At 43.3% G+C, this 24,965-nt stretch overlaps 1 protein-coding gene across 4 annotated transcripts in view; it reads left to right on the top strand.

Moving 5' to 3' along the window:
• The first annotated feature begins 657 nt into the window (after nucleotides 1–657).
• BRPF3 (bromodomain and PHD finger containing 3) overlaps nucleotides 658–24,965 on the top strand; it is a 35,503-nt gene continuing 11,195 nt past the window's right edge. The window contains exons 1-8 of one of the 4 annotated variants that reach the window (XM_081194590.1): nucleotides 658–914; nucleotides 9,915–11,282; nucleotides 11,941–12,097; nucleotides 13,349–13,480; nucleotides 16,976–17,104; nucleotides 17,503–17,815; nucleotides 18,785–19,054; nucleotides 23,227–23,727. In XM_081194590.1, coding sequence (XP_081050716.1) covers nucleotides 9,934–11,282; nucleotides 11,941–12,097; nucleotides 13,349–13,480; nucleotides 16,976–17,104; nucleotides 17,503–17,815; nucleotides 18,785–19,054; nucleotides 23,227–23,727 — 2,851 coding nt within the window. In that variant the 5' untranslated portion in view covers nucleotides 658–914; nucleotides 9,915–9,933. Of the gene's footprint in view, nucleotides 915–1,556; nucleotides 1,778–9,914; nucleotides 11,283–11,940; nucleotides 12,098–13,348; nucleotides 13,481–16,975; nucleotides 17,105–17,502; nucleotides 17,816–18,784; nucleotides 19,055–23,223; nucleotides 23,728–24,965 lie in introns of those variants that run through there. The other 3 variants (XM_081194588.1, XM_081194589.1, XM_081194591.1) reach the window with 3 other exon arrangements.

Raw genomic sequence — 24,965 nt, 5'->3', positions numbered from 1 at the left:
GCTTTTTGGAACTAGGCCTACTTTAGGACTGCTTCACACAAGAGGAGAGCAACTCTGTAACAGGAACCAGCGAAAACACCATGCGATACCCAAACAGTTGTCACTTGCTGACCAGGTTCCCAAAGCCTGCAGCAACTATACACGTGTTAAAAGCTCAACATGCAGCAGTGGGATTCATCTATGCATGCCTACGGGGAAGTGACTTCCTGTAGGAATTTGATCATGGGTGGAAAAAGCCATTAGGACTCTGCACCAGGAGGAACCCATGTAGCCTATGAGCTCGATCGACGTGGGCACCTTTTCCCCATGCCCCCCAGCCTGCTGATCGGTCCCCGAAGTGCTCCCCACAGGGGCCTCCCCCAGGGTCGCCCCCACCCCTAATGCAACCTAGCGAGCCTGGGAGTACTAACCCGCGAAGCTCTGCCCGCCACAGCGGGAAGGCGAGTGGCGACGGCGCTCATTAGCCTATCTCGGTGCCCCCCCAACCTCGCTCCTGACCGCTGTCGCCGGACCTCCACGCTTTGTGTCCAGGGAGGAAAACGCAAGGGGGGGGCGGTCCCTGACCGGGGGGGAGAGAGAAAGAGCGGAGCGCGGTAGCAGCCCCCTCCCTCGCCGCCTCCTTTCCTCCCCCCCCCCTTCTCCCTCTCTCCATCGCTTGGCCGGGCTGCGCTCCTGTCGCCGCCGCCTCCATCTTGCCTTCCCTCGCTCCCTTCCCCCCACCCCGCAACAGGAGCCGGAGCCGCGGCGGAGGAGCTGAAGCGAGCGGGCGGCGGGTCCGAGGCAGGTCGGGAGCCGCGGCTATGAAGGGGAGGCGCTGAGGGGAAGCGCGCCGAGCCGACATCTTGTCTCCCCTCCCCGACGGCGTGAGCCCGTCCGTCCCGCAGAAGACCCGGCGCCGCCACGGAGGAGGACAGGCAAGTAGACCGTAGGACGCGCCCGCCCTCGCCACCACTGCCGCCCGCTTGCCTGCAGCCCCGTTCCTCCCTCCCTCAGCGGCGCCCCCAGGGTCGCGGGAAGGTGACCGGACTAGGCGGTGAGGGGGTGGCGGGACTGAGGAGGCCTCGCGCCCTCCGAGCTGCGGAGCGGGGCTTTCTCCACATCGCTTTATACCGAGGCTGAGAAGGGAGAGAGAGTGGGTGAGAACGCGGGGGGAAAGAGAGGGAAACCGATGCCCGCCATCTTGTTCGCCCTCATAACCGGGACACCATTAGCCACGCCCACCTTCCCCTTCTTCATTGGCTCAGGTAGGGACACGTCGCTCTCGCCAGCGCGCTGTGTGCTGCTATTGGCCGCAGTTCAGGAAGATGGACAGCCATCGTATCCAATGGGAGGGTGATTACAGCTGTTTCCTTTCCCTGCCGTGTAATTAGTCGAGGGATTTCCCCCCTCGGAGGGGCTTGTAGATGTTCGCAAATTTATAGTCAACATTTCCCACCCCCCTCCCGCCGCCTGCGACTTTAATCTTGCTGTGGATGGAAGGAGGGCCGCTAGCATCTGGCAGAGCGAGATTGCTGCGCGCTCTTGTCACGTGGAAAGGGCCTGGATTCTGACACAGCCCAGGCTGCCCCGTCCCCAAGGGAAAGGGTTTCTGCTGTGAGGCCTGGTGTGTTTTTGTTTCCTTGTGCACACTGAAAAGTTACCTGAGAGAGTTTGCATGTGGACTCAAACCTCCTTCAGCGGTCTGCTACTAGAACCCTTTAGTTGCATGGACCACCCTTCCCTAAAAGGCCAAAACACAGTTCAAAGGCAGATTAAAATGTTGTCTGCTGCTGAGAGGGTTACTGAGAGATGTTTTGTTAGTTTATACTGATTGCATGTGATCCATAGACTAGGAGCAAGAAAGTAGTCCACTGGGAACTTATTCCAGTCTTTAAGTTCATAGTGGCAACAGGGTCGTTTTCCCTGAGGCATAAGATACAACTCTTGAACAGGGGCCTCCTCCACTGAAGGATACAAGTTTGTTCACCTTAATGCAAGACATTCCCTTCATTGGCTGTACTTTTCCATTGCTTAGGCTGCTGCTGCTGAAGTGGGAGAAGAGCACAGTACAACAAAGTGCATTTCCCTCTATTATTTTTTGTCTATTGCAGGATGTCCCTGCCCCAGAACTGAAGAGTTAATGTCCAACTTACTGAATATAAACTATAAGTCCACAGCCAAAGAACTGGTTGATTTGTTCAAATCAGTATTGGCAGTTCAGCCCAATTGCTCCCCCCCCTTAATTTTTAAAATTTCCACATCAAGCTGTATTACAAAAGTAAATATAAATATAAACCTAGATTACATCCAACTCCCATGAACACTATTTTGAGATTAGATTACGTTTCTTTAAAACCTAATATATTCTCCAAGAAAGAGTAAGAACCTCCCGTTTAACAGAATATTTTATCTACTGTAATGTTTAATATATTTTTTTCCATTAACAGCATTCATTGATCTCTATAATTGATAATCAAAAGAAATGTCTCCATTAATTAGATCCACATTTTATTTTTCTTAATTCATCTATCAATTCTTTACTTGCCTATTTACCACACTACTTGTTGCTTATTTCTCCCCTCCATTAGGGTTGCCAGATCACAATATTCCATTAACAGTAGAAATCACAACTGGAGGAACCCCCCTGTTAGGCTATAAACCTTGCATTTAACTACTCAATAGTCAAAGACTACAGTATCAGGATTTCCATGAAGGTGAGTGAGTGGCATGGGACATATCACTCTCTCCTTCTTCTGCCAGTCTACCTGGTAGAAAGCACATTTTAAAATAACCCACCAGGAAGCCAATAGCGCTTGTTTTCATATTGGCTTGGGAGGACCTTCCTTCATGGCTACAGCTAACATGGAACTACAGTACTGTACAGGTTTTGAATTTGTTAGCAAGCTAGTAACTTTGTAGACTTATTTATATGGTTCTCCAGGCTCAGCAACCCCATGCCTCCTTAGTTCCTCTCATGCCTGGCCACTTTATTCCAGCTAAGGGAGTACTGCTTCTTCTGCATCTTAGTTCTATGTGTAGTTTTGCCCTAATCTTGTTTTTTCCATGGCTCTGCCTTCTCTTCAGCCAATTGTTTCATCAGGTCCCTGCTTTTCAGCCCAGTTCCTCCTTTGTGCAATTTAATTTAGCTTCCCTGCTTTTTGACCAGCCTTCTTAACACTCCTTTCTCTTTCTTTCTTCTGATAATAAGCACTGTGAATTTTTTTCATAGCTCACTTTTCTGATTAGTCTGTTCCGTTCTTGCCTCATTTCTCTGTCTCATCTGCCCTTTGCCCTCAAGGCTCATTCATTTAGCTTTCCATCATATTCCTATTTCTCCATCTATTGCCTGCCCTTATTGTTTAGATTTCCTATGTTCCTGGCCTTCTCTGTGATCCTCAGTCAACCTGTTTGAAGTCTTAATCCTAGCCAAACTGACAGCTACCTATCCCTTCCCAAAATCTATTCAGCAAACAGTTGGGTTTCTTGAGCAACTGAACATTCTGGGTTATCATACCAGCTTAGCTGTCAGAAGCACAAACTATTATAGATAATGGTGCAATAATCTGTTGAATATAATGATGCTAGTTAAATTTCACTCATCAACATGTGGCCAGAGCTTTGGCATAGTTTTCATTGGATCATGTGTAATGAATTCTTTGTCTTTAATTCAGCATATGCATGATAGGAATAAGGAATAATGGCATGTGGGAAGAGAGGAATTTAGTGTTTTATGAATTGGGGGAAGATTATTGTATTACTGAAACTAGAAAAGACTAACTTGAAGACAAATAGCAAAAGAAATTTGGCAAGATTTCAGCATAAAAATGACATGCATTGTTGTTTAGGGACATTTGGAGATGGTGGCTAGCATGCACAGAAACATGGGTTCCATCTATTTACACTTTAAGCAGTATCATAGCACTTTCATGGCTTCCTCCCAAAAATCCTGATGCTAAGTGTTCTTAGCCTCATGGAGCTACACTTCCCAGAGTCCTCTCAGAAGACAGGTTTATTGTTAAACCACTCCGCAAACTGTAGCTCTGTGAGTAGAATAGGGGTCTCCTAACAACTCTCAGCACACTTAACAACTACAGTGTCCAGGATACTTGAGGGGAGCCATGACTGCTTAAAGTGGCATGATACTGCTTTAAATGTATAGTGCAGATTGGGGCCTTGGTGAAAGTGCTAAAGGAGTCTAGTCTGTTGATAAGTGGCAAATGTTAGCAATAGGCAAGGGTGAAGTCTTGAAAAGTGTGGAGGAAAGGTAAAGCTGTTTTAGGAAGGTGAGATGTTGGATGTACCTTGCGAAGGAAGACACTGCTAGAGTATCATAGAGGGACAGGGGTGGCAACTTGAACAAAATATTTGGGGGCAAGCCCTGCCCCACATAATCGATCACATGACACAGCACACATGCACCATTTGAATGGCCATACCCATCAAGCTTGGGAGTACCAGCCCCCTCAAATATTTTCTTTGGGGTGGGGGCTGAAAGGACCTCAACCCCTAGGAGTTGGCTCCTGTGCAGAGGAATTTGTATTAAGTCCACAAAGTTTATTGCTATAATGTGGCCCTGTAAGAAGAGTGACATAGCATCAGAGGAGAGAGGTGCAAGAAAGAAAATGAAACGATAAAGGGTCTGAAAACCAAGCCTTATGAGGAACGGTTGATGAAAATGGGTATGTTTAGCCTGGTAAGAAGATGATAGCCATCTTCAAATATCTAAAGGGCTGTCACATGGAGGATGGAGCAAGCTTGTTTTCTCCTGCTCCAGTGGCTGGGACCCAAACCAATGGATTTAAGTTACAAGAAAGTAGATCCAACAAAATGCCAAGAAAAAAATTCCTGACAGTAAGAGTTGTTCAGTGAGAGGTGGTGGGCTCTCCTTCCTTGCAGGTTTTGTAGCAGAGATTGACTGGCCATCTGTCATGTGTGATCTAGTAGAGATTCCTGTATTGCAGATGCTTGGACTAGGTGACCCTTGCGGCCCCTTCCAAATCTACAATTCTATGATTCTATGAAATAATTGGTTTATGGTTGTAAACAGTGACTAACATTTATAACAAATCGGGGCGGGGGGGGGGGAATCCAGCAAGTGCTAATTTAGCATAAGGGTTGAATAATTTGAATACTGAAAAGCAAGGGACTGTAAAATAAAGTGGTTTCTGTCTTCTGTAACCAGCTGGCATCTATAGTGTTTTAACATGAGAATAGAAAATATGTCTTCATAGGCAATCCACTAAGCTAAATTTTGCATGGCTAAATTTTGTATTCATTGCGGAGGAGGCACTTTTACAACACAACGGCCTTCTTACAAATATGCAAGTGGAACATAATGGAAGCAGAACATTATGGCATAATACTATGACTTGAGAATCATAGGACATAGTAATAGTAATAATTTTATTATTTATACCCCTCCCATCTGGCTGGGTTTCCCCAGCCGCTCTGGGTGGCTCACAGCATATCTAAAAACATAATAAAAACAACAAACATAAAAAAATCTCCTGATACAGGGCTGCCTTCTGCTTTGCCATTTTAAGGCTGTGCCAATAGAAATAGCACTGGTGCAGTTTCACACCAGCATACTTGAACTGCCAGCAGAACTTTACCAGTGGATTCACCAAAATGGGCCAAGGTTGAGTGCATGACAGAAGAGAATCAGATATACACAAAATGCTATGCTGCTAACTCCAACACACTGTTCTAATGTTACACTGATGTCTGAAGTGGTGTAAGTAAAAAACAGTAATTGAACCCCAAAATCATTGGCTACCCACCCTGTGTCCTCTGCCACGGTGGAGCGTAGTATTCAATCAAACTTTGTACCTAATCACAGTTGTATAGAAACAGTATATAAATCCCTGGGAGGGAGAGTATAACTCAGATGATAAGGGATGCACTATGGGACTATGTCTCTGCCATGCCATTAATTGATTTAATGTGTATAGTTTTGCCTTTCAAAGTAATAGTTTCAGGGGGCCCTGAGGAGGATTGGGAACATGTCAACTGGAGAAGGAGAGTTTAATTATCCCCTCCTCCCTCCACTTTTATGGTCCTGATTAAAATCACCCACAAATGTACTGTTAGCCCTAATAGGGAAATGTCCCCCTGAGGCTAATAGCAGCTTTGGGGGTGGAAATTTTTAACTTGACCCTGGTGAGAGGAATGATTCCCCCCTCCCATTCTAGCTCGCTGCAGTCCCACTTCTGCTTGTGTTTGTTTCTGTAGATGTTACTTTGAAAGGCAAAACCATATGCTAAGTCCACTCTGAACACACAGGGCGAAGCTTAGGAGATCAGAAGCATTGAGAAATGAAATGTTTCATAAAAAGGGGCAATTAAAGCAAGCTATTTAAGGGGCAATTAGCAGGCCCTTTATAACTTGTTTCCCAGCTGGGATCAACAGGAAGCAATAAAACTAGCAGAAACAACAAGCAATAAACTTTGAACTGAAGTTGTCAGGGACCTTTGTTTTAAATAGAACTTAATTGTGATGGAACATAGGAGAATTTGGTTATGGGGAAGGCCATTGCTTGGTAATATAGTGCTATATGCAAGCTCTGTATGGACACTCTGCTTTAATTCCTTTTCCAGCTAATTAGAGGAAACTGTGCACCTAAGGGCTCTAGGGTGAAAGCAGCCCTGAAAAGCAACATGGACTGGGACCTTATTTTCCTTTCACAGATTCCTCATCCCCATTTCCTCCCTCCCCACTCTCTTTCCCTTCCTATTGTCCCTCAAAAAACTCCACATAGACTTGATTCTTTTAAGGAAACTTTCTCCAGGAAACTATCATTGGCCTTCCCTGCTCAAAAAACAATGCTCAGAGTCCTTCAAATCCCTCCATCCCATATAAATGGAATGCTTGCTCCATCCCCTGGAGAAAATAGTGATTTCTCAAGACACATTTCTTTAAAAGGGAAGATGGGATAAATGCATTAGTCAATATTAATACATCATGATGTTGACTGATACATATATTCCATCTCCCCCTTTTCATATGCTAATGCACTTTTTCAATCTAAAATTGGTTCTGCGCAGTATGAAAAAATCTACTGACATGATGATAATAATAATAATATCATGACTATTATTAACTTGTTGATCACTTGTTACTGAAGATCTTCAAGCAGCTTACAATACATTTAAAACATAAATACGTATACCATAACAACAGAGCAAAACAGCCCACATAACAACCACAAGGAGCTTTGATGGCACACTACTTTATATTTATATAATAATTATTTTTATTTTATATTTATATAATAAATGTTTATATTTTTATTTCTATAGAGCAGTGCAGGCCATGTGTACACTACACAACTGAACCAGTGGGCTAGAAGCAGATTGTGGAGTAGCCACATTGACTATTATAATTTGTTTCAATGTTCTTCTATATGTTTGTTTATTTAAAAGTTATTTTTCCAGCCACCTGTCAGTAAACTATCAGAGTCAAACACCGAGAACTTCTTTCTCTTTCTACATGAACTGATTCATTCTCATTAGCATTTTCAAAAGATGATATATGTAGCATTATTTCTCCCGCTAATGTAGCATTGCTCTGTGTTTAAAAGTATTAGGCTCGAACATAAGACTCCAATATTCAAATACAGTATATGCTCAGCTATGAAGCTTACTGGGTAGCCCTAAGCAAGTCACTACCACTTATCCCACTGGTCACCAACATTCAGGGACCAGTGGAGGCATTGGGAGTTTTGAGAAAGTGCAATGCACTAGTCAATAAATGGCTGCCTTGGGGTGGGATATAACAATAAGTGACTGTTGTGATGCATAGCTTAACAAAAAAATAGCTGCCATGTTTAAAGGAGCGGAAGACACAGGACCACAAAATGGTATTGGCATGGCTTCCATTGGCCCCCCATCAATGGAAAAAGGCCACCTACATCAGCCACCACTGTAGTTACAGAGAGAACCTCTTTGTACCTTTTCTCTGTTCAGAACAGAAGACATGGACAATATCCCATCCTCGCATCCAATGAAATCTGGGCATGATTAAGGGTGCTTATTCATTGGAGGAAAGGACCAAACAATGCAAACGGGAACTGAGCAGGAGCGCAACAGTCTCTCTTTTCCCCAGGTTTTAAAAAAAGTAGTTTTAAAGTTGCTTCATCCATGAAGTAGCCTCTCTGACTTAAGTTACATCATCTTAGAACAAGTAGTTTTCGAATTCTCATCCTTCTCAAATGATAGCCTTTGGAAAAAATGTAGCAGATGCAGTCTGAAGGGTCATATTTTGTAACCAAAGGGGAATTGTAGATTCTCAATTATGTCTTTAAGAATACATGTTTATCTTAACTCAAGTATTGTTACTTTGTTCTATGCCACTAAGACCTATACAATAGGTATGAATTTCAATTGTTGCATTTCCATGTTTGGAAAACTGCCATTTGTTAAATTTATTCCTGGCATACAGTTACACAAAGGGCCTAGGAGAAAGGGCCTGGCTTTTTCTCCTTTCTTTAAATGCATTTTTATTGAATGTTTCAAAAATAATTACACAATAGGAGTAAATGTAAAACATTGTCACAGTTTAAGAAGAATATGCAAATGTAGGAAATATAGAGAAAGTTGACCATTGAAGGCATGCATTATAATAGTTATTGGGTTGGGGGGGGGTTAAAAGAATCATGCCAAAAAGAAAATTGGGTGATGGGAGGGCAAAAGGTTTTGTCTTTCGTATTTGCACACATAATACATGTTTGCCTTTTCAAACATTTCCCTCAACTGTAAGTTAAATTCTGTTCAAGAGTGCAATTCCAAATCAATGGTTGGTTTGTACACACTTAGTATCTCACAATCATGTGCCCCCTCCCTCCATGATGTGACTGCAAGGAAACTATGGAAGCTTTTGATTCCATTTTAGGTTAACGTTATGCAGTGACCAATTTCCCTCACTAGAGCTACAGTGTTTCCTGGGGAGAGGGGCCGCTTGTTAAACCACTCTGGGAATTGTAGCTCTGTGAGGGGAATAGGGCTCTCCTAACACCTCTCAGCACCCTTAACATGCTTCACTTCCCAGGATTCTCAGAGGGAAAGCCATGCCTGTTTAAAGTGGTGTGATACAGCTTTAAATGTAAAGTGCAGATGGAGCAGAATGGCTTACAGCAAATTAGGTATCCACTAATTTAAAGTTTCACACACCCAAAAGTGCACTAAGAGATAAGGCTCCAGCCCAAATTTATCTTTTTAGTTTGCATTCATGTGCTGCTTTGCATTCTGTGTTTCAGAATCTTAGTTCATTAGAAGAGACAGGCTGATATTTAGAGCCTTCATTTTAATTCTTTGCTCGGGTTTGAGTTTCCTAATTAAATTCTTCTTTTGATCCACTTCTTCATTTTCAACCTCCTTGTTTGTTATTGTATTTTCTTTGCTTCCAGGTTCTCTTCTACAAGTCTTCTGTGTCCAGCCTTCCTAGCTGCTTGCTTATGATATCTTTGTCTTGTTGGTTCTGTGAATGACTCCTATAATGCTAAAACATTCTAAGACACTTTAGTAGAAAGAGGAAAAGAATCTAAGATTCATATTCAGGATAGCCTAATGTTTAGGGCTAACTATTTCTTAAAGAATTTGTACTTGGTTACAATTTGTTTTTTAACAGAGCAATCAATTCAGTTTAAATACTTTTCAGAATGAACATTACCTAGGTTACCTCAGGATAGGTGCCTTTTTGAGAAACTGAAGTGTGAGATCAGCCAAATCTGTCTACCACTCATTGTTAAAAGGCTTTATTTTCTTTCTTTTTTATTCTCACTAAAAAAGTAGTTGCCAAATAAACAGGTATGCTCTTGTTTCTCAGCCCTTTTAGTTAAAATTAACATTAACCAATTAATCAGTTGAAGTTAGACCTTGTTGCCCTGAAATTTATGCTGCTCATGTTTATGCTATTTTTTCTTTTGGACTATTCTGCAGGGTTTTTTGAGTTGCTGCTATGAGGAAACCTCGGAGGAGGTCCCGACAGACTCTAGAAGGGAGACGTTCTCCTTCACCGTACAGCTTGAAATGCTCACCCACGCGAGAGACTCTGACCTATGCCCAGGCCCAGCGGATAGTCGAAGTTGATATTGATGGGCGTCTCCATCGCATCAGCATTTATGATCCTCTAAAGATCATCACAGAGGATGAGCTGACTGCCCAGGACATCACAGAATGCAACAGTAACAAAGAAAACAGTGAGCAGCCACTGTTTCCTTCAAAATCAAAGAAAACTCAGTGTAAAGGCAAAAAAAGGGAAACATGCACAAAACACGCTCCTGGGACATCATTCCACTTACCACAGCCCAGCTTTCGGATGATTGATTCCTTGAGCCAACCAGATGCTCCAGCCCTGCCTTCCGCATACTATCAGTACATTGAGAAGCCACCTGAGGATGTTGATGCTGAAGTGGAGTATGATATGGATGAGGAAGATTTGGCGTGGCTTGACATGATCAATGAGAAAAGGAAGAACGATGGCTATGGGTCAGTTTCTGCTGAGACTTTTGAGTTGCTAGTAGATCGGTTGGAGAAGGAGTCATACCTGGAGAGCCGCAACAATGGGGCCCAGCAGACTCTAATAGATGAAGATGCCGTTTGCTGTGTTTGCATGGATGATGAATGCCATAACAGCAACGTCATTTTGTTTTGTGACATTTGTAACTTGGCTGTACACCAAGAATGCTATGGAGTGCCCTACATCCCTGAGGGGCAATGGCTTTGTCGCTGCTGCCTACAGTCCCCTTCCCGCCCAGTTGATTGTGTTTTGTGCCCAAACAAGGGTGGAGCCTTCAAGCAGACCAGTGATGGTCACTGGGCCCATGTTGTTTGTGCCATCTGGATCCCAGAAGTCTGTTTTGCAAACACTGTGTTTCTGGAGCCCATTGAGGGGATAGAAAATATCCCACCAGCTCGCTGGAAGCTCACTTGCTACATCTGCAAGCAGAAGGGCATGGGAGCAGCCATCCAGTGTCACAAGGTGAACTGCTACACAGCCTTCCATGTCACCTGTGCCCAGAGGGCTGGTCTCTTCATGAAGATTGAGCCCATGAGGGAGACCAGCCTCAATGGCACAACGTTTACTGTGCGCAAGACTGCTTATTGCGAGTCCCATTCCCCTCCTGGCACAGTGAAGAAGGGGCGCACAACTACTGTTCACAAGGGAGAGGAGGAGGTTTCAAGGAACGAGACAGTAGATGGGGGCACTCCCAAGAGCAAGAACAAAGTGAAATTGAAGCAGAAGGTAAAGAAGGAAGCCTGTTCTTCTGCCCCTTTGCTGATGGTTGCACAGATCCCTTCATACCGGTGAGTGGTGAAACCATTCTAGCATTTGTTTCCATGTTGATCAGTGAACTAGCCCAGCGTTTTTCTCCTGTTTTCCAATTGGGTGGCATCTTTTATGCCCTGCGGCTGTTTCGCCAAATGCTTTGTTTAATTACGTTAGGAAATGAAGTGCAGGCACAAATTATTGAAGGTGGAAAACGAAGAAAATTTGCAATTTATGGTCCGAGTTTAGGCTTATCCCATTGACTTCAATGGGATTGTGACAGTTTAACTTGGAGCGGGATTGTAACCTCTATCTACAGTTGTGTTTGTTGCCTAGTGTTTATATTAGTAATGTGTTTAAGTGATTATATGAAAGTGACTGGAGTAATCACTTATGCTAAACCTCTGAATTAATTTGGTCCATTTGAGCTAAGCTGATGGCTGGGTGTTGCCCATTTTGCTGTTGCTATTGCTTAATTGGAGCTGTAGAGCTGTTTCTTACAGAGCAGCAATTTCACAGTTGAAAAGCCTCTGATGAACTTGAGTTACTTATATAATTCCTAACATGTAATGTGATGTTAGAAAATTAGGCACTGTTTTGCTAAAGTGAGGGTTTCCATGTGTTACACTGGTCTTCCAGAATCTGAAGTTGGGTTTAATATGTGATGAAATCGCTTGATGCTTTTGTTTTCCCTAGACTAAATAAAATCTGCAGTGGTCTCGCCTTCCAGAGAAAGAATCAGTTTATGCAGCGACTGCACAACTACTGGCTTTTAAAGCGTCAGTCAAGAAACGGTGTTCCTCTTATACGGCGTCTGCACTCTCATCTACAGTCCCAAAGAAATGCAGAACAGGTATGATTGTGGCATCATTGACATTTTACTAAACCCTGAAATACCATGAGAGAATAGTGTTACATGAACTAATTAGGGAAGCTTCTGGGATACATGGATGGAAAATGTCCTTGGATGGAGTAGCTACTGCTAGCTAAAAAAAGCAGGAGGGTAGTTCATTTTGGGAATTTCTTATGAAGTATAGAAATGGAACTTCAAAATCTTCCTTTAGTAGTGTTGTCCATGAATAATAACTATTGTGATTGTAATAGAGGTTTTGCAGCATGCAATTTTTGTATTATGCCACAGCGTAAAGCCATGATCTATGCCTCACTCCTGAAAATTCTCTTAACAGTTCCTTCCTTTGAAACCACATCCCATTGTTTTTATCTTGTAGTGTTTTACACAGGAAAGAAAAACAATGTGGATAAAATCCATTAATAACCATCTACATCTGTCTTTACCTTAGAAACAATCAGCACTATGGAGACCACTTTTCCTTAGTTGTCAGGGCCAAAGACTGTACCCACTGATTTACTGTTTGTGGTCTAGTCCTTTTGAGCTAGGCATACACTTTACTATTTTCTTTACACAGAATTGGTATTTGACATTTGCTGTGCCCCATAACTTTTTTTGAGTGACTTTGCTAGAGAGCTGCAGCAGTGTGCGAGTTGGGGGGGGGAGGGGAGAGCAGCAGTGATGCCCTCCTGGTGGTGGTGCCACTGTGTTCACTAGGACAAAGATGGGGTGGGGGCAAGGTCGAGGGAGCACTCTGTTGGCGTCATCATTGTTGTGTATATGTGTCTGCACCAGAGACATGCTTCTGCCATCAACCTGTAGCTCTCCACCCCATAAGTCCTGGTGAACACAGTCCTGGTGAGCACAGTGCTGCCACCACCAGGAGGGTGTCACTGCCATTCTGTGCCTCCTGTGCCACTGATGACACAGTGCAATCCTTTGTCAAAAGGCCAAAAACAATGGAGCCTCGCTCTCAGTTATACCACAGGTATGAAGTTGCAACACATATTTGAGAAGTTAAAGAATGTCAGTGGGTAGGGTTAAAACATTTCCAGAACATACTCAGAACGTTGGTTGGACTTCTTTAGATAGTCAATCTATGCTTAGGACTCATAAGGTGCTTAGATTCTATGATCTAGTTAAAGACTGACTGTGAATAACTGTAAATATGAAGAGATTGGTGAATCAGGAGAGATATGAAGAGAGATCAGGTACCATTAAAAAAGAAAGAAAGAAAAATCTCCCATTTTACAGAAAGAGCATGATGAGAAGACTGGTGCAGTAAAGGAGGAACTGAAGTACTGGCAAAAACTGCGGCATGACTTGGAAAGGGCACGGCTGCTCATTGAATTAATTCGTAAGCGTGAAAAACTCAAACGTGAGCAGGTTGGTATGAGCATGACCTGATGATCTGTACAGCTGTTTACACTCCCAATGAGATGGACATTATTTAATGCCTTTGATTAGAGCTGCTAAGGTGGCCTGGATGTGGAGTGATTGCCATTTTAGTGTTAAAACAAAACAACACACACACACAAACACATTCACTGGCACTTTAAAATTAAATGGCAGCTTTTCCCTGCCCCCTTTCCCCCTAGTGCTGGAGTGAAGTTGAGGGGGAAATGCTATCTCTTAGTATTAAAGAGCTGGAAGACAACTTTCTCTGATTTCAGTGCTGTGGTGCTTAGCACTGCGATTGGAGCTCAAATATTTCTCTGACTGCCAGATTAAACTTTATCTCCATATCTGTATCTAAGATCACAGAGCTAAAGTGCTTAGTGTTGAGATCAGAGAAGAAAGATCCCTTTGCTTGCTCTTTAGAGAAGATCTCTTTAGAAGAGGTCTCTAAAAAGCAGTCAAAGGGATTTTATATTCTGATGAGTAGATATCACATTTATCTCCACTTTAGAGATTACTGTGTAAAGAACAGACAGGGATATTTATCTCCTGACCAGACGTGGGCAATTTTCTATGGCTTGGTGGGCCGTATCTGGCCTGTTGGCCTCAAGTTAGCCATCTCAACTGCAAATGCTACAATTAAACTGCATTCCTATATAGATCAGGTCAGTTTTCTTCATTTCATAACCATTTTTAAAACACATGAATAAATACGGCTGGAGCATTAAAAGAATATATATATATATATATATATATATATATATATATATATATATATATATATGCTTTCGTAGATTTTCACGGGTACAGGAATGTAGGTTTTGGTGTCTTCGGGTGTCTTCCCGTGTAAGAGTTGGGGTGTCTAGGCGACGTTTCGACGAGGTCTCGTCGAAACGTCGCCTAGACACCCCAACTCTTACACGGGAAGACACCCGAAGACACCAAAACCTACATATATATATATATATATATATATATATATATATATATATATATATTATCAAACTTGTAGTTTATCTGGCCCATGATATTGTTATTGAGACATTTGCCACTAGAAGTAATAGATTCAATAACACACTTATTTGTTGTTCATGACGTTCAAAATCATCTGTCTAGTTTTGCCTAATGGTAGGGCCAGCCCTGCTTGTTGTATATCCTGTTATCCTTTTAGCCTCTAGTTAGTTGGTTTTATCAAAACCAGCATTTATAGTTTCTGCAGTTTACAAGGTTTGCCTACAGGAAATGCTATTTTCTATCATTAGTATCTCTGAGGTGTGCTGCTTTTAGCTGTCATTCCTGCATTGCCCGCAGTTAATAATAATAATAATAATAATAATAATAATAATAATAATAATAAATTTTTATTTATATCCCGCCCTCCCCAGCCGAAGCTGGGCTCAGGGCGGCTAACAACAATCCAAATAATCCAACATTCTAAAAACATTCATTATAAAATTAATTAAAATCAAATTGATGGCAACCATTAAGCAAAATTCTGTGCAGATTGTCAGAGGAGGGGGTCAGGCTGCGCCCTGACCAAAGGCCTGGTGGAACAGCCCTGTCTTGCAGGCCCTGCGGAAAGATGTCAGGTCCCGCAGGGCCCTAGTCTCTTGTGACAGAGCGTTCCACCAGATTGGAGCCGCGGCTGAGAAAGCCCTGGCTCTAGTTGAGGCCAGCCTAACCTCTCTGTGGCCTGGGATCTTCAGGATGTTTTTATTTGCAGACCGTAAATTTCTCTGTGGGACATACCAGGAGAGGCGGTCCCGTAGGTACGAGGGTCCTAGGCCGTATAGGGCTTTAAAGGTTAAAACCAGCACCTTAAACCTGATCCTGTACTCCACCGTGAGCCAGTGCAGCTGGTATAGTACCGGATGAATATGATCTCGCAGCGAAGACCCCATAAGGAGTCTCGCCGCTGGAGTTTCTGGGTCAGTCTCAAGGGCAGCCCCACATAGAGCGAGTTACAATAATCCAGTCTGGAGGTGATCGTCGCGTGGATCACAGTGGCTAGGTCAGGGCGAGAGAGATAAGGAGCCAACTGCTTAGCTTGGCAGAGATGAAAAAATGCCGCCTTTGTTATAGCTGTAATCTGCGCCTCCATAGAGAGGGAGGTATCGAAGATTACACCCAAACTCTTAACGGACGATGCTGGCACTAATTGCACCCCCGCAAGAGATGGGAGTTGGCCCCTCAATCCCATATCGCTCCGTCCCAGCCAGAGGACCTCTGTCTTCGAAGGATTTAACTTCAACCGGCTCCCACGTAACCATCCAGCCACAGCTTCCAGACATCTGGTCAGTGTGTCTGGGGCCGAGTCAGGATGGCAATCCATCAACAGATAGAGTTGGGTGTCATCGGCATACTGATGGAAACCCAGCCCAAAACTTTGGACAAGCTGGGCGAGGAGGCGCATAAAGATGTTAAAAAGCATCGGGGAGAGAATCGCACCCTGAGGCACTAGACACACACCAAGGAGTGGCGCGATGACAATTCCCCCCCAAGCGCCACCCTCTGTCCCCGACCAGAGAGAAACGAGCGCTGCTATTGAAGGACTGTGCCCTGGATCCTCACGTCAGCAAGGCGGTGGTCCAGGAGTTCGTGATCGACCATGTCGAAGGCTGCTGACAGGTCTAGAAGAATCAGAAGCCCCGACCCGCCTCGATCCAGCTGCCTGCGGAGATCATCTGTTAGGGCGACCAGAGCCGTCTCGGTCCCATGACCAGCGTGGAAGCCGGACTGGAATGGATCGAGAGCTGATGTTTCATCCAGAAACCTACCAAGCTGTTCAGCAACCGCTCTCTCTATCACCTTACCCAGGAATGGAAGATTCGAAACCTGGCGGTAATTGGATAGATCTAACGGATCTAATGATGTTTTCTTTAAGAGCGGGCGCACCACTGCCTCCTTCAGTTCCCCTGGGAATATCCCGGTGCCAAGGGACAAATTGATGATATCACCCAGGGGGCCCCGCACCTCGTCTGGACACGCTCTAATCAGCCAAGACGGGCACAGGTCAAGAGGACAGGTGGTGGGCTTTCCAGCTCGGAGGAGTCTGTCCACATCGGCTGGGGATATCCGGTCAAAGTGGTCCAATACTGGACCCGAGGACAGTCGAGGGGCCTCCAGTTCCTTTATTGTATCCAAATTGGCAGGGAGGTCATGGCAGAGCAACAGGACGTTCTCCGCAAAAAAGCTCGCAAATGCCTCACAGCTGTGTGTCAAATTGTTACTTAAATTTGGCTGTCCTTCAAGGGACGTTAAAGACCTAATTATACTAAATAATTGCGCCGGGCAAGAGCTAGCGGAGGCAATGGAGGCCGAGAAGTAGGACTTCTTAGCGGCCTTCACTGCCATCTCGTAGGTTTTCATAAAAACCCTATAAGATGTTCTTGAGGCTCCGTCACGGGCACCCCGCCATACTCACATCTAGTTGAATTAGATGACCCTTGGGATCCGTTCCAACTCTGATTCTGTGATTTTCAGGTAAAGGTTCAGCAAGCTGCTATGGAGTTGCAGCTCACACCTTTCAACGTGCTGCTGCGGACAACACTGGATCTTCTACAGGAAAAGGATCCAGCCCAGATCTTTGCAGAACCTGTAAAGCTGAGTGAGGCAAGTACTTTACCTAGAAGTGTAGTTAGATTTGACCTAAAGAACTGCTCATTTGAATGCCTGCAAAATGTAACTCTCAGAAAGCAAGACCAGTCTGGACTGTTCAAGGCATACTTGCTCTGTTCTTGTATAAATTAAGGACTTCCTCTAAGCTTCTTATACAGAGGATTCCCCAACCAGGTAGCCTAGAGCACTTTTTCTGAGGGAGTTTGCTTTTGCTTCTCAGCAGGGTTATTTATTTGCTGGGGCTGAATGGGATAGGACTTAACCGGATGAAATCACTGTGCATTTGTGCACTGCCCCAGTGCCAGTGAGAGGGCATTTAGAGTGCTTGTGATGGATATGCCCTGGTTGGCTAGTAAATGATTTTTGTAATTGTACAGGTTTTATATGTTTAGGTTCCAGATTACCTGGAATTCATTTCCAAGCCAATGGATTTTTCTACCATGAGGCGGAAGCTGGAGTCCCACCAGTACCGGACACTGGATGAGTTTGAGGAGGACTTTAACCTTATTCTTACCAACTGCATGAGGTATAATTCTAAAGACACCATTTTCCATCGAGCGGCTGTCCGGCTGAGAGACCTCGGAGGGGCAATATTGCGCCATGCACGGCGGCAAGCTGAGACTATTGGCTATGATCCCCAAGTGGGGATTCACTTGCCTGAATCGCCAAAGACAGAAGATTTTTATCGTTTTTCTTGGGAGGATGGTGAGTTTCCATTAGGAATTTTTGTATTTAAAAATAAAATACCATTAAGGAGAAAGAAGATTAAAAACCTCCATATGTGCAAAGAAAGACAATAATTTAAGAAACTGCTCTGGAGGCAGTATCTCCTACAATATTTTCTTTTAATTTTTTTTGTTAATATAGACCTCCATTTCCCATTGATCCTATGGAGCAATCCCATTTTGCATCTTCCCCCACTCCCCATCTGACTGATGCTGTAAACAGCTGAGGAGCATGCTAATCAGTGTGTCTATCAGCCAGGGAGGTGCATGCTGTTTGCTGTTTTGCCACTCCTGTCTTCCCTTGCATTTGTTCTTTCATTGCCGTGCTGGGTTCAGTACTGACCTAACCTCCGTACTGTGTCTTCTGCTTCCTGGCCAGATGATCATAGATGCCAACTTGGTGCTGTACCCTGCACTTTCTATATTTGTCTACCAGGAAGCAGGAAATAGTGGGCAGGAGATGTCTGCAGTAAATTTGAGGCCAATGCTGTTTGTGGGAATAGTCAGCATGGGGGACAACTGGAGGAGTGGGCCATACAGGACAACAGTGAGGGGTACATGTGTTCCACGGCCACAGGTTGCCTATGTGTGCTGTGGAGCATGTGATCTCTCTCTCTTTCTCATTGGCTCTGTGGTGTGTTTTTCCTACATATTATTGACATTTCATTTGAAGAATCCTTATGTCCTGTTTATTATATGAAGTTCAAAAACAGGTTTATTAATTGCCTGCCCTTCGCTCAAAAGTTGTAGGATGAGTTACAACAATTAAAACACAATATTCACAACAGTTCAAAACAACTTAAAATTACAGAAATAAGGTATGTTCTAAAAATAACCATCTCAGATGTCAAAAGTGAGAGTGAAGAGGTGCCACAAGCTGTATAATGAAGATGTTAGTCGACGTGAGACCTAAATGGTGGGTTAGTCACATTCTTGCTTCTCATTGCAGTTGATAACCTTCTCCTCCCTGAGAACCGGGCTCACCTTTCATTGGAGGTACAGCTGAAGGAGCTACTGGAAAAGCTGGATATGGTGAGCACAATGAGGTCAAGTGGTGCCCGAACTCGCCGCATTCGACTCTTGAGACGCGAAATCAACTCTATCCGGCAAAAGCTGGCCCAGCAACAGAATAAAACCTTGCCAAATGGAGATCCAGCTCCATGGGAGGAAGGGCTGGAAAAGACGTTACAAGGAGAACATGATGAAGATGGGGAGAAAGGTGAGTTTTTTTCACTAGGTCTCTGAAGGAAGCAGTTCTGGTTGTACTGTAAAGGGCTAGGTAAATGTGAAGACTCAAGGGGATCTGTGCACATTAATTCTACGCAAGTCTGGTAGGCAGAAGTCACTATGTAATTACTGCCTTTGACAACAAACTCAAAAATCATCTTGAGAAATGGAGAGCATCAAGAACAGCCTTTGGTAAACCTTTGGTAAACAGCATTTGGTAAACCTGTACATTTTTGTAACAAGTGCTGAAAAGTTTTGGGGCCGAGAAAGAAGGAGTCAGTGGTAACAAGGGTTGCCATTCTCAAAGCTTTATGGTGATAAGGCAGCCTTAGAGAAATGTGTTTGACAATATTATCCCAGTTTCTAGAGGTCTGCATCACAAAGACACCTACACTTGGAAGTGCTAATTTACCTCCTTGGCAATCTCATCAGGAAGAGGTTAAAAGACTGAGAAGACTGTCAGTCTCATGTCCTACATGTGTCTTCATCTGTAGATACATAGTTGCAACAGTGGGCTGTGAATGTAATAGCAGGAAGGAGATGTGACATAGATTGATCCAAAGGATAGTGGACAAACTTGGGCAAGGAACCTTGGGTTGTGATCCCACCCATGGTCATCTGTGAATCAAAGGTAGTAGAGACACTTACAGAATAGTGCACAAGTGGCTGCAGCCAACCATGATCCTAGTTTGCTATTGAGTAAGTGGCTCTATTTCTTTCTATTTTTTCTTAAAAAGCATCATTTAGTTAGAAAGTTAGCTGTCTAACTTTCCCTTAAAAACAAAATGAGAAGCCAGTAAAGATGGAAGCTGTAGTATATACAAAAAAATAACCATAGAAGCAGTCAGGGTTGGCCTTTACTGTAGGGTGGGTCAGTTCCCCTGGCAGGGAAAAGCGGTTCAACGCTGCCTTGCCTGGTCTTCTAAAAGGCTCAAAATAGTCAGCTGACAGCAGTTTAATGCCATTAATTGTTACTGATAAAAACAGTGTTAGCATGGTCCTGCCATCGTATTCTCAGAAAACGTGCCTGCGTTAACAAGCACTTCTGTTCTCCCCTATACTGTTTCAAAGCTGCAACCATGCTGAATTGTTAAGGAAAACTCTTTTCTCAACTCCTGCATGTTTGCAGAGCTTTACATGCAGCCACAGAGCAGCAAGCCTCACTCAATTCAGAAAGAATAGTGGATGCTGGTGCCACATGGCTGGAAAGTTCAAAGACAGGCAAAAACACGTGGAGTGTGAAGTGGGGCCCATGAGGGGTGTGGCCAAACAGAGTGGTCTGTAGGGGCATGAGGTTCCTCAGCCCTTCTGTACGGTTACACATCCATTCTGAAATCAACCAAATCCTTGCAAAAGTGCAACTTCAGTCATTACCTTTGTATACCACCCTTCATCCAAAGATCACAGGGCAGTTCACAACATTTTGTTAGAATTACTGGAGCAGCATAGTCCTCCACCTATGGGTGGCAGTAGTCCATTGTTGATTGGATAGATATGGTTTGGGTGCTACTCTAGCTACTCAGCCTGTGTCATGCTGTGAGGAAGGAGGGGCCAGCCTTGTTTGAGCATCCAGGAAATGGGGAAGGCTGTTAAGGTGGAACAAATAGTAATTTCCCCTCTCTCTGCTGCTTCTGAGAGTCTGTGAACTGTTGTGTATATATAGATATACACACATGTGTACACACACCCACACACGGGTCCTTTCATTGGACTTCATTTGTGACCTTTTGGTATATAGGTTGCTAAAAGTATATTAAAATCCTTACCCTCCACCCACTGTAAAAATTGAATTAAACACTAATTTTTCAAAATGTAGGTTGAGATTTTGAAACTTTTGTTACACACCTCACTGTTTGGTGCTTTTAGAGCTCTCTAAAAAGAGACAATAGCTGTGAAATCCAAAATTTGTTGACTAACACCAAGTCCTAAGGCTGGAGAGCTATATGGGCCAGTTAATGGTAAGGTCATGGTTCGAGACATAGCATTTCCAGAAAGTTTGAAGCCATGAGGTGTGTGTGAATATATATATATATATATATACACATACATACACAGAGATGAGAAAGAGATCACATTTTCAGTTTAATTACAATTTGAATTTACTTTTTACTTTTTTTGCTGTTGTTTTTTTTTAAGTTACAAATGAAAGTACAAGCTGGTGAGCAGTAAGGAATCTCTTTGGTTTTGCCAGTTTATGAGGACCAGGCAAATGCTAATAATAAAAAGAAGAAGAAGCAATTAATATTTGTGAAACAAAGAACATTATTATGTCTCCTCCAGTTCTCCATTGTGAAATTTAATGTCTCATTTTCTGAGCTATTGCTATGAATTTCAGTTCCTGCGTCTTCTGCTTCTTCATATTTGTCATCACCATACTTATAATGAACTTCTAAAATCTGAAGGTTTGCTTGTATTGAAACAAACATCTCTACCCTTTCACAAGCAAATGAGGCACTGAAATCATCTTCCTTCTCTTGTGACAATAGCAGTGCCCTCAGAGGCAGAAATGCATCTTGCTGTTGCATTTGAGAGTTGAAGTCTCAGTTTATAACTCAGGACTTGATTGTCCTCAATGTACAGGAATTGTAATCGTCTGATACTGCACATAGTCTTAACATAAAAGTCTTCCCATTACATAATTATTAGAAATCATTTGCGGGGAGTAAATATATGAGCACTTTATCTTAAACATTGTATTTGTCATTCAAACATAATCTATTTTTTTGAACAAAACAAAAAGCTTTTTGGGGGGAGGAATGATTGGGAGGGATTCACCCTTGAAAAGTTTCTGGCTTTTCCTAGGCCATCACATCTTTTGTCATGGTTGCAGCAGATGAGAATCTGTTTTGACTTTTGCTGAATGGATCTCAGAAATCTTAATTTCTCTTCTGGATTGCTTTCAGGAATATTTAAAGGGACGTTTTGAAAAGTTCCTTGAGACACCCCCTCTCCTGATGACATACAAATAGGGTACACCAATGGTCTGCTGTCTCTTGGTGGGGGATTAAAGTATTCTCAACTAGTGGCCAAAAAACTTAAAAGGATATCAGTATTCCCAATTGAGATTTAGGGAAGAGCTTCAGTATGAACAAATTACCTCATGATTATTGTTTTAGTTAAATCTACAATAATCTTTAGTTTATAAGCGTACCAGTCTCTGATTTTGAACCGCACTAAATAGGACAAAAGGCTTCTTAATATACTTTGAATTCAGAGATGCTCTGTGCTCTATTTATGAGGTTCTTACGAAATTCCTGAATGGTGACATTCCTTCTTAAGGAGTTGTAGTCATCTTAGCAGCCATGCTTTCCCACAGTGCTTGCAATCCATGCAGTTTAGCTAGTCGAGGGAATAACTTGTTTTCCCCTGCTGACAACCAGAACGTTGCACAGATAGCAAATAGTGCTTGAACAGGAACAGAACCTTAAAAGGGGGAAGAATGAGTGCTAATATGTGACCTCATTGCATCATGAATTGTAATGAAATGCTTAGACACAGAATTTAAGAGGAAGGAAGGCTCACTGGAGAGAAAGCTGAGCTTGGATTTGGTAGTTTAATGATCTCTGGGTGTTTTTGGTGACCTTAGTACACGGGACAATGACGTAGTTTAAAAGGAAAAGAATACACATTTGACTGTTTTCCATTATTTGCAATATGATTGAGGTCCTTAAGAGACTTTTTTGCATTTGAAACTCCTCCTTTGATGTTTTCTAGTTCTCCCATATCTCTTTACCCTCTTAGGTTAAACATGGCTATGTAGAGTTTAAAATACCTGAGGAATGAGGGTCTGAAAAAAAGAGTTAAGAAGGTTGGGGAGTTAAGCGTCATGCAGCCTGAACTTCAGCATGTAAACTTATAAGCAAATTCCATTAAATTCAGTGGGATTTGCATGCTTGTAACGATGCATAGAACTGTCACCATAAATAACATTGTTGGTTAAATGACAAGCGTGTTGACTGGCTCTCAAGAGGGTGAATATTTTTTCTGCAGAGTGCCATAGTTATTATTTTTTTCACCTCTGAGTGTCTTTCTTTAGGCTATTCAACAAAAGTTAGTTACTACCTGCCACTTACTTTCAAGCATAGAAAGGGGCAGAAAGGTGTGATCCGTACTTTGGGAAATACTTTCTAAAATGTTCAAGCAGATTCTCTTTCTCTTTAGCAGATGACACCAAGCCCCCACTTCCCCCCACCCTGGAGCCCACAGGACCTGCACCCCCCCTATCGGAGCTGGACTCTCTGCAGGACCCTCCAACTCTCAAACCCATTAGCGAAAGCAAGTCCTTGAACAGACTACATAAGCGGCTGAAGTCCGAGGGCGAGCTCTTTGATAAGAAGACACTGCAGAGGGAGAGCCACGCCTTCCAGCGCTTGCTCAGCGACAACGGCCTGAACGGATTGGCCCTTCAGGCCACAGGCACCTCTGCCAGCCCCCCGTTTAGTGGAGTGGGCAGGCGGACATCTGTCCTTTTTAAAAAAGCCAAGAACGGGGTGAAACTGCAAAGAGGTCTGGACTGCCCCCTTGAGAATGGAGAGGACCACAGCCAGAGTGGGCAGCTTTCCCCCTCCAGCATAGAGGGTGAGCGGCCAACCCGGAAACGGCCACAGAGTGGGAGCTGCAGCGAGAGCGATGGCGAGAAATCCCCCAGGCAGGCAGGAGTGACAGGTGACTCCCCTGAGCTTTCATTCCTCTGATGTCTTGGAAAGCCAGAGATCCCCAGAGTAGAGGTGTCTTGTAGCTGCGCTGCTTGCCTGCTGGCAAGAAGTCTCCACGCCTTCGCAGCATTTCTCTGAGTCCCTTTGGGAATTGAGTTCTGCCAAATGTCTGTTGCATGAATCCCAAAACTAGCATCCAGTTTTATTGTACTAAAGGATGAGAGGAAGCTATGGGCTCTGGAGCAGAAAAGAATTTTATATTGCAGAGGAAGGCATATTAACCAGCCTATAAATCTGTGACTAATTTGGGAGTTTTCTTCCCTGATGCCTTTACCATGCTAGGCTGCTTTTGGGAGAAGTGTAATACCTGATTGTTTGAGTTGCAGGGGAAGAGTAGGTCTCTCTCTTTTTCTTTGCACCTTTTTCAACCTTCAGCTGAATCAGATACACATCTCTCTCCATTTTTAATGTATGTATGTGTGAACTATTTATAGTGTAGTGAACCTTAACACTATTGAGAATTTTTCAGTGAAATCAAGTGATGTGAAAAGCTTACACCATATTCTTCTCCACTGTTTCTTGTTCCTGGATCTTGTGCAGTCATGTGCCAGAATTGGACAAATGGATATGCAGAGGGATAGTAATGGTTCTGTGGTGACTTATAGGTCTGGAGGATCTGGAAGGAAGCAGACAGTGTTAGGGAGACTTTTTATAAAGGCAAGCAGCAGGGTCATAGTATTGATCTGAATGTGTCCCTGAGCTCAGGCTGCTTTGCACATGCTTACACATCATTGGAATAATCTTCACACGATTACTCACAAGTGAATATGTGATTTGATGCTATTGAAAAGCATACTGTTATGTTGATTTATTTATCAAAATTATGTCCCATCTTTCCATCAAATGTTGCTCAAGGCAGCTAACAGACATAATAAAAATACCATAGCATGTAATTAAAGGCAATAGAATAAGTTTTAAAATATGTAAAGACAAAGCAAGTGTGCTCGCTTCTGCTTTCTTCTTTCAGAGTAAGCAACTAGCACATATCTTTTCTTAGTCATTAAAAACAGGCCCAGTTCTGAAGCTCTTTAGAGCAATCGGATGGGATTTTTGAGCCATTCTCAAAAAGTTGAATGAGTAACTATTTCTAAAGCAGTATTTGTGCATGTGCTCATAGTGATCCTGTGATTTATCTTTGAAAGGGGCACAGAGAATCAAGGAAGTGTTTGGTAAAATAGTGCCGTGTAA

Source organism: Podarcis bocagei (assembly GCF_964188305.1).
Source record: "Podarcis bocagei genome assembly, chromosome: 5".
NCBI lineage: Eukaryota > Metazoa > Chordata > Lepidosauria > Squamata > Lacertidae > Podarcis > Podarcis bocagei.
Note: the sequence above shows the minus strand (reverse complement) of the source record. Positions and strands in the feature narration are given on the sequence as shown.